The sequence below is a fragment of the Hydra viridissima genome, unplaced genomic scaffold (genome assembly GCF_058129835.1).
Source record: "Hydra viridissima isolate aposymbiotic clone 2 unplaced genomic scaffold, HvirCarnegie_v1 scaffold_11, whole genome shotgun sequence".
Lineage (NCBI taxonomy): Eukaryota > Metazoa > Cnidaria > Hydrozoa > Anthoathecata > Hydridae > Hydra > Hydra viridissima.
The window spans coordinates 16,144,580-16,154,208 of NW_028324310.1; the positions used below are offsets into that span (position 1 = coordinate 16,144,580).

At 36.6% G+C, this 9,629-nt stretch overlaps 1 protein-coding gene and 1 long non-coding RNA gene across 3 annotated transcripts; one reads left to right on the forward strand and one right to left on the reverse strand.

Annotated features, from left to right (window-relative positions):
- Positions 1-562: 562 nt before the first annotated feature.
- On the forward strand, positions 563-4,628 carry LOC149882454 (uncharacterized). The gene is made up of 2 exons (XR_016445192.1): positions 563-659; positions 1,467-4,628. It is a non-coding gene; the product is annotated as an uncharacterized LOC149882454 (long non-coding RNA).
- Positions 1,307-8,594, reverse strand: LOC149882455 (uncharacterized). Of its 2 annotated transcripts, none has more exons than XM_090067424.1 (5): positions 8,519-8,594; positions 2,448-5,267; positions 2,149-2,214; positions 1,833-1,889; positions 1,307-1,674 (listed from the first exon to the last, which is right to left on the reverse strand). In XM_090067424.1, the coding sequence occupies exons 2-5, from the start codon at positions 5,236-5,238 to the stop codon at positions 1,355-1,357; spliced, it is 3,234 nt and encodes a 1,077-aa protein (XP_089923550.1). In that variant the 5' UTR covers positions 5,239-5,267; positions 8,519-8,594; the 3' UTR covers positions 1,307-1,354. The 2 variants fall into 2 exon arrangements, with proteins under 2 accessions (XP_089923550.1, XP_089923551.1); XM_090067425.1 differs by having other exon boundaries at positions 8,525-8,591.
- Between the last annotated feature and the right edge of the window lie 1,035 nt (positions 8,595-9,629).

Sequence of the window (9,629 nt, forward strand, 5' to 3'; positions counted from 1 at the left end):
TTTTTGAACAATTTTTCAAAGAAAAGTTAGCCTAGTTTTCTTCTTTTAAGTTTAAATTATGTAGCTTGACATCACAAAATACAAAACTCAAAAAGACAAGATAAAATATAAGATAAACGCAAAATAAAATATAGATGAAACTAAAGTTAGGCTGCATACAAAACCAACAACATAATATTCTACTAGAAAAGTTAGCCTAGTTTCCTTCTTTTAAGTTTAGATTATGTAGCTTGACATCACAAAACACAAAAAGGCAAGATAAAATACAAGGTAAACGTAAAATAAAATAGAAGTCAAACAAAAGTTAGGTTGCATAAATACAAAAACTGCATTGCCAAAAATAGAATTTGTTGTCTAGAAAGACCTTTTAAACTTTGTTTCTTTCGTTTTTTGACTTAGTGAATCGCGATCTGGTTTTTCTTAGGCGCGCTTGTTTCTTAGTTGTTTTTTTTGTAAAGAAACTTTATTCAGACGTTTTTTTTTACGCAACTCCTTTAACATTATTTTTAACAAAGTATTCTTTTATACGTGTTTACATTGAAATAAAACCCTTTGCGTAAATAGAGATAAATTAGAGAGCAAAAGTACATAAAAAGCCTCGCTACTTTGCAGAAGAAGAATTGGATGGCAAGATTCGTGTGCTTTCTCTTTCGTTTAAGGTACTTCTTGAATATTTTTTCAAAGAAAAGTTAGCGTAGTTTTCCCCTTTTAAGTTTAGCTTACGCAGCTTGACATCACAAAACGCAAAAACCAATAAGGCATGATAAAATACAAGATAAACGTAAAATAAAATAGAAGTGAAACAAAAGTTAGACTGCATAAAAACAAAAAAAAAAAAAAAAACATAATATACTTCTATGTATGTTTACATTGATCTAAACAAAATCCTTTGTGTAAAGATATGAAAAAATAGAGAGTAAGAGTTCATAAAAAAGCCTCGCTATTTTGCTGAAGAAGAAATGGATGTCTAGATCTTTTAAAATAAGGAACTTTTTGATTTCTTTTTCCGAAAAATGGTTGGAGCAGTTTTCCTTTTTTAAATTTCACTTATGCAGTTTAACATCACAGGAAATATTATTTTGCTTTTTAACAAACTCTTAAAAACATCAGAAGTAATTCTAAATGCAACTCTATTAAAAGTTTTCACAGAATAACAAAACGACTTCTTTTTTTTTTTTTTAAAGATAAAAAAAAGTTTGAACTATCTTTAAATAAGAAATGTGAGAACAGTTTAACAGAACTTCTTGTTTATTATGTCTTTAGCGAAACAGATAAAAATATTTGCAAAAGCATAGATAAAACAAACTACACAAAAGGCCCATCTTTATTGCCAAACTGAACAAACTTATCTAAACTACATAAATGGTTTCACGATATTGCCATATTGAACAAACTTTTCTAAACTACCCTCTTTTTGAATTTTTAGCTTCATGTTTTTAATTTTGTCTTTAATATGGCTTTGGTAGGAGTACTTTTGCAAGACATGAATGAGCTTGTCACTGCTATGATTTGCCAAGATGCCAAGGTAATCTTTGTACGAGCAACTTGAGCTTACATCTGTAAACACGTCTTGCAAGATGTATGCCAACACCAAAGCTGCACATCGTGGAAAACTTCTGGTGTTGAACCATTCGTTGTGGCCAGGGCAAGCATTCAGCTCTTCAACTATTTCATCTAAAATTTTACAAACTCAAGTCATAACACAAAGTGATTAAATCAAATATTCATTTGGTTCTGAAGTAAGACAAGATTTATTCTGTTTTTTTATTTATTTTTTTTTTGTTGACCTTATTGTTTGCACTGATAGCAATAACTGGTTTTTGAAAGATTACCTAAATGGCATTGGCTAACTTCTGCTTTGTTTTCCTTTGTTCTTGGCTGAGTTGATCCTGAAATAAAATAAAACCATGTTCATTTTTCTAATTCATAAAAACCATCAACAGTTTCTAAGTGTTAGAGATGATAACAAGCTGTGCATGATTTCTAACGGTGATGTTTCTAACTTCATCATTAGAAATCGGGTAGACACAACTTTCTAAAAGTGCACTTAGCAATGATGGCTAGTTTTTGTTAACAGTTAACCATCTGAAATTGTGCAAGAAGAGGTTTGTGTTTATATATCTTTGTATAAATTAGGTTTTACATTACCGATGAGTTCTTGAGTGAAAGATGGCATTTCCAACTTGATTTTTTTTCTTCTTGGATCTTTTACTTCTAAAACATAATCAGTTTTAGTATCATTCACTTGTATAAACATTTAAGCAATCACAGAATTAGTCCTGCAACAAATACATACACACTTCTGTGTTGTTTTTTTGTTTTGTTTTGTTTTTTTTACAGCTCTAACAATAACAATAGGGCAAGGAGTTGATTTGGGCATTTTCATTTTTTGAAAGCGTGTTGAGATTTGCATAAAAATCAAAAATCAAAAATCAAAAAGAATTTACCTCTGGATGTAGAGGCAAGACTTTGGCTAAATAGGCTACCAACAGATTGAACAGCATAAGGTGAGAGCTGCTTTGCAAGAACAGTACCAGCCTGTTGGACAGGAACAGCTGAAACTGGATCAGATGAAAGAAACAAACTGGGTTTGGCCAATGTTTGCTGAAAAGCAACAAGGCTAGGAGTCAGAGGAACAGAAAAGACCTCTTTTGAAGGACAGAAAGCGACTTGCTGAGAAGGAGAAGCAGAAACAGGTTTGGCAACCACTTGCTCATTAAAGTAAACTGGAGAAAGTTTTGCATGGTGTTCAATAAAATCCGGTTCATCAGGAAATAATGTTAATGCAAGAGGAGAACAAGCTGTGCCAACAGGAACAGCTAGAGTCTGATCTACATCCATACAAACAGCTTGTTCGTTAGGAACTAGTTGTGCAAGAGCAGGGGATAGTTCAAGAACTGGACCAGCGATTGTTTGTTCAGATGGAACAGACGAAACAGGAGTTGAGGTAGGTTCACACAAGAAATCTACGGCATGGTCGTTGCTATCCTCTAAAGGAACATTGTTTTCTACAGCTGGAGAAAACGGAACCACTGTGGTACAGCTGAAAGTAGCAGCACATTCTTCAGAGTCAGAACCGGAGTCTAAATCTTCCTCAAAGATGTCCTCAACCTCATGAAAACCGTACTCCTCTGCATTAGTTTGGAGCCAGTCCATCACATCCTTCTCCTTCTTTGGTGGTCTCTCAGACTTTTCAACAGTCAAAGACTCTATGACTCCGAAGGACTGTCCGATGCCCAGGGCAAAGCGCAACTCCTCTGCAGCGTTCCACTGGGACACATAAAAGCTATCCATTGTGTTCCTGCTGTGCTTCATGTAGAGTGTAGCAAACCGCTCGCGATCTTCTTTGCTGTTGTTGGCAAAGTAAGTGGCTATCGAACCGCGAATGCAAGTGGGAGTAAGACGCTTCATGGGAATGTTTACTTGGCTTTTTCTGAAGCAGGACGTCAGGCAAGAGGAGATAGCAGAGGAACCCATCTGGTAAACAGGCACTCTAGTTGCACCGAGTGTCACACATTCGTCTTTGTTGGGTCTCATCGATGGAAAAAGGGGCCTGTAGCAGTCGCTCAACTCCAAAACAGTCTTGGTGTCTGCAGCCATGTAGTGAGAGTCGTTGACAAGAAGGTCTCTGTATCTCAGCAAATAAATATCGATCAACACTTTCAAGTCGTTCGGCACTAGAATGTTTTTGGCTCCGTACTTGTATGCTGTTTTGTAGCGCTCTTGCACAATGCAATATCCACACTCACTCTTCTCAGCAGCCATGTAGTCTCTAATGTTTAAAAGAGCAATGTTAGATTTTCTTAAACTGTTAATTACAGTGACAGAGAGCAGAAGATGGTTTCGTAGAGACACAGCATTGTCTCTAGTCGGTGTAAGAGACGGCTTTCTAATCGATTCCACTAACTGTCTTACGTATGCAGACTTGCCATATTCGTTCAGCAAACTGACATTGATGATGTTGATGCATTTTTTGCTTTTCACAAGGCTCCTCCTCAAAGAACGAAAGGGCCTCAGCACTTTTTGTAACTCCTCCACCTTGCAGCGCAAACGTCGGATGGCCTCATGAGAAAGTCCGAAATAGACATTCCTGGCTTCACTGAAACGAAACAGGAGACAAAGGTAGACAAGGCGGTTGTACAACGTGTGACAAGACATGGCTTTTGTTTGGTCAAGTTCACTCAGCTTGGAATTGAGCTGAATGTTTTTAAAGTGCATGGAAAAGTATCTATCCTCCAAAACGTTGGAATTGGTGAGAGCGTTCGGGTGCAGCGTCAGCGTGCTGTCACAACATGTCAATATTTCAACAACTGCATTTTTGTAGATCTTTGCTTGTGACAAAGTGTTGTTGTTGGCTACCACAAGCCACTTTTCAAAATCTCTGAAGAGCTCATCTGCTGACTGGTAATAAAAGTGAAAAGCATCTTTGTCCAGCTGAAACAAGAGTCTCTTATCTTCTGTCAAGACGGAGGAGTTGGAAACCAAGTGCTTTAAGGAATTAAAATCAGAGTCTAGGACGGATTCGGTGTTCAGCTCTTTGTTTTCTACAGAGGTGCAGTGGTTTGCAGAAGGAGCCTCGGACGAACCAGCAACTGATGAGGGCAAGCTTAAAAGAGGATCAGAGGAAAGAACCGGAGAAGAAAAAGAGGAGGAAGGCCCAGGAGCAGAGGATGCAGAGCCTGATGCAGACGCTTGTTCAGCTACTGGCTTAATACCAAAGAAGGCAGGTCGAATAAATTGAGGGACATAGAGCTTGTCGTTGTCGTATCGCTTTGCCTCTGCAATCTTTTGTTTGATCGTCTTGGAATCGTAGAAATGAGTCTCTTTCAAGTGTATGTCCAGTCGGTCGTAATACTTCCAACATTGCAAACAGGGGTAAGGTTTTGGACAGCCGGACTTGCGTTCGAGACGAGCATGCTGAAACTTCCTGACCATTGCAGAGTAAAAGATGGAAGCTTCATCCAAAGTCCAAGAATGATCTTTTTTAGTCAAGTGTCTTTTAATGCTTGTGGAGGAATGTTTGCACAAAGGCATCGGACAGCTAACAGCGTACCTCTTCTTGGTACCATAGAAAGGTACAACCCTGTTTACGGAGCCACACGCTGCAACTAATGCGGCCCTGACTTTGTTTTTGAGCTTTAAGTCTCTCTGTTCTTGTGACTGCCTTCTTTTCTTTTTTTTCGCTTTAGAGTTCGGAGAAGGGGCAACAACAGTGTTGTTTTCTTGTGAAGAAGACATGTTCAGGTGTTTGTTTGCAACGGTTTATGCTAAAAAAAAGAAGACAGTTAGTGAGAGTGTTTTTCTTCTGCCTGCATCCTGGAATCCTGGAATGTTTACAACTGCAGGGAAGAGCTGTGTTTTTTCGAATCCTCTGCAAAAGAGAAAAAAGAAAGAAAAGAGAGCAACAAGAAGAAACAAAGTTTCCACTAGCAAATGAAAAAGAATGAGAGCAACTAGCATTACATGCATGGTGGCAGCAGTGATTGCTATTATGAGAAGGAGAATGAGAAAAAAAAAAAAAAAAAAGAAACAAATAAATAAAGAGATGGAGTTTGAGAGGATCTCGCAACCATATGACTCAAAGAAAGAAACTGTGTTGAAAAAAGGCAAGAGAGGGCAAATAGAACTTGCTAACAAGGACAAATGACAGACATAACTACAACAGTAACAACTCTCATTGCAAGCATAATAACAACAGCATCAGCATCACTGACTCAGAGAGTGTTGACATAACAAAAAAGAAAACAAAAGTACAAGCCAAGTGGGGGAACATTAACAAACACTCATTGCAACTATAACAACAACAACAACAACAGCAACAGCATCACTGACTCAGAGGGTATTGATAAAAAAAAACAAGCAAAACAAAAACAAACAAAAAAACAAATAAAAAAACAAAACAAGCAAATTGGGTGAACAGTAACAACTCTCATTGCAAGCATAATAACAACAACAGCATCAGCATCAGCATCACTGACTCAGAGAGTGTTGACAAAATAAAATAGACAATAAGCAAGCAAAGTGGGTGAACAGTAACAACTCTCACTGCAAGCATAATAACAACAACAGCATCAGCATCAGCATCACTGACTCAGAGAGTGTTGATAAAATAAAACAGATTATAAACAAACAAAGTGGGTGAACAGTAACAGCTCTCATTGAAAGCATAATAACAACAACAGCATCACTAACTCAGAGGATATATAAAAAAACAAACAAACAAACAAACAAAACAAAAACAAAAAAAAAACAAGCAAAGTGGCTGAACAGTAACAGCTATCATTGCAAGTAAAATAACAACAACAGCATCAGCAACATCATCACTGACTCAGAGAGTGGTGATAAAATAAAACAGATTAAAAAACAAGCAAAGTGGCTAAACAGTAACAACTATAAATACAAGTAAAATGACAAAAGCAGCAACAGCATCACTAACTCGCAGGGTGTTGATAAAAAAAAAAGCAACAAACAAATAAAGCAAGCAAAGTGGGTGAACATTAACACTCATTGCAACTATAATAACACCAACAGCAACAGCATCAGTGACTCAAAGGGTGTTGATAAACAAAAACAAAGGCACAAACAAAACAAGCAGAGTGGGTGAACATTAACAACACTTATTGCAAGCATAATAACAACAACAGCATCAGCATCACTGACTCAGAGAGTGTTGATAAAATAAAATAGATTATAAACATGCCAAGTTTGTGAACATTAACAAACACTCATTGCAACTATAACAACGACTACAGCAACAGCATCACTTACTCAGAGAGTGTTGAGAAAAAAAACAACAAAAAAAACAAAAACAAAACAAAACAGAAAACAGAAGTACAAGCCAAGGGGGGGAACATTAACAAACACTCATTGCAACTATAACAACAACAACAGCAACAGCATCACTTACTCAGAGGATATTGATAAAAAAAACAAACAAACAAACAAACAAAACAAGCAAAGTGGCTGAACAGTAACAGCTATCATTGCAAGTAAAATAACAACAACAGCATCAGCAACATCATCACTGACTCAGAGAGTGGTGATAAAATAAAACAGATTAAAAAACAAGCAAAGTGGCTGAACAGTAACAACTATAAATACAAGTAAAATGACAAAAGCAGCAACAGCATCACTAACTCGCAGGGTGTTGATAAAAAAAAAAAGCAACAAACAAACAAAGCAAGCAAAGTGGGTGAACATTAACACTCATTGCAACTATAATAACACCAACAGCAACAGCATCAGTGACTCAAAGGGTGTTGATAAACAAAAACAAAAGCACAAACAAAACAAGCAAAGTGGGTGAACATTAGCAACACTTATTGCAAGCACAATAACAACAACAGCATCAGCATCACTGACTCAGAGAGTGTTGATAAAACAAAATAGATTATAAACAAGCCAAGTTGGTGAACATTAACAAACACTCATTGCAACTGTAATAAGAACAACAGCAACAGCATCACTGACACAAAGGGTGTTGATAAACAAAAACAAAAACACAAGCAAAGTGGGTGAACATTAACAACACTCATTGCAACTATAACAACAACAACAGCAACAGCATCACTGGCTCAAAGGGTGTTGATAAAATAAAGAAATAAAAACAAAACAAGCAAAGTGGGTGAACAGTAACAACTCCCATTGCAAGCATAATAACGACAACAGCAACAGCAACACCATCACTGACTCAGAGAGTGTTGATAAAATAAAATAGATTATAAACAAGCCAAGTTGGTGAACATTAACAAACACTCATTGCAACTATAACAACGACTACAGCAACAGCATCACTTACTCAGAGAGTGTTGAGAAAAAAAAAACAAAAACAAAAAAAAAACAAAACAAAACAGAAAACAAAAGTACAAGCCAAGTGGGGGAACATTAACAAACACTCATTGCAACTGTAACAACAACAACAGCAACAGCATCACTTACTCAGAGAGTGTTTATAAATAAAACAAAAAACAAAAACAAGAAACAAAAATACAAGCCAAGTGGGTGATTACTAACAGCGCTAACAGCAGCAACAACAGTGTCTTTAGAAACAACAAACAAGTACAACAGCAACAACTGCTTTTACAGAGTATAACAATAACAACAACATGGCACTAACAACAACAAAAGGGTTGGAATAAAAACCTGTAGGCAAAAGGAGAGCTGCATTCAGACAAGATCGATTACAAAGAGGCTCTTCTTTAGGACAGAGGAGAAACTGCTTTTGAGGGACAGAGGGACTTTTGTTGTTGTGGTTGTTGTTGTTGTTGTGCAGAAACCAACAAACTTTTATTGAACCGAATATAACCGAATATAACCGAAAGTCTTGTTTGCTTCTGTTTTGTGCCATCAAGAAGGGAAAACAAAACATCACAAAACAAACGAAGCAAACGAAACAAACAAACAAACAAACGAACGAAACAAACAAACAAAAAAAAAAAAATTAAAAAATTAACAAACAAACAAACAAACAAACAAGCAAACAAACAAAAACAAATAAGAAAAACAGAAAACGCAGTACCGAAACCTCGCCATTTTTTATCCTTCCTCAAGCTTTCTCTGGGCGCCAAAGACCGAGAAAGTTGAGCAAACGTGACGTTGAGGGGGGGGAGGGGGGTACTTAAGGACAGCAGACCGACCAATGGCACGCTTAGGAGAGACCCACGTGAATGCTACATTTTCTTTCTATGTACGCTGAATCCGCTCAAAGTCTGGAATTTCCAGCATTCACGTGTCATCACTCCAGCCACCAGATTGGCCCACACTTTGCACACTTTCAAGACTAGAAACTCACTTGTGCTCAATTTGAGCAAAAAAAAAAAAAAACTAAGTCTCGCATGGCGACAACTTTTCCAAAAGCAAACAAAGGCAAACGAAGGCAAACGAAGAAAAAACAAAAACAAATAAACAAAAACAAAAACCGAATAGGGAGAGAGAGAGTGAGTCGACTCATTTCTTTCGACTGCCTTAAACGAGAAGTCTAAAACGTTTAAAAGTTGAAAACTAAGTTTTTTAAATGAACTGCACCGAAAAAACTTTACGACAGTTTAGCTGGTTAAAAACGCAGAGGAAAATATTTTATAAAATTTAAGCGTTCTAAAGATGTCCATTTTTGTTTTTGTTTTTTTTTATTTTGGTTTGTTTCTGGCTTGTTTCTTTCTTTAAATTCTAGCGATCGAGCATATTTGAACGGTTTCATCAACCTGTCGGCGCACGTGCTCGAGAGCTAGAACTTTGATTGCTTTTGTTGTTGAGAATTGAGAATGTCCGAGCAGGTTTTTTTATCGATTTCATCGCTTGTGGCGAGGCAAAAATCAAAACGCTTTTTGGACGAAAGAAAAGAGATTAAAAGGAAAAAAGAGAAGAAAAAAAAACAAAAAAATAGGTTATGTGTTATGAACATTTATTTTCTCACGCGATGACGTCTAGTTTTGTTAGAGTAATTAAAATATGGTATCAAGTTTGTAATTTCTATCTTATTTTTAGTTACGGATAATTGCCAATTATGTCACGTTTAGTATACACAACGCTGTTTTCTTAATAGCAATATGATACAAACAAGTTATAAAAAAAAAAGCGTTCGCTCGATCTTCCTTAGTCAGTTGAACAAAAAGAAATTTTCACAACATATG

Excerpts from the sequence above, each read along its gene's own strand:
- LOC149882455 (XM_090067424.1), bottom strand. The coding sequence starts at position 5,238 with ATGTCTTCTTCACAAGAAAACAACACTGTTGTTGCCCCTTCTCCGAAC. Across the intron at positions 1,890-2,148 it reads TTTCACTCAAGAACTCATCG|GATCAACTCAGCCAAGAACA; the intron begins GTAATGTAAAAC and ends ATTTTATTTCAG. Across the intron at positions 1,675-1,832 it reads AGTTAGCCAATGCCATTTAG|ATGAAATAGTTGAAGAGCTG; the intron begins GTAATCTTTCAA and ends GTAAAATTTTAG.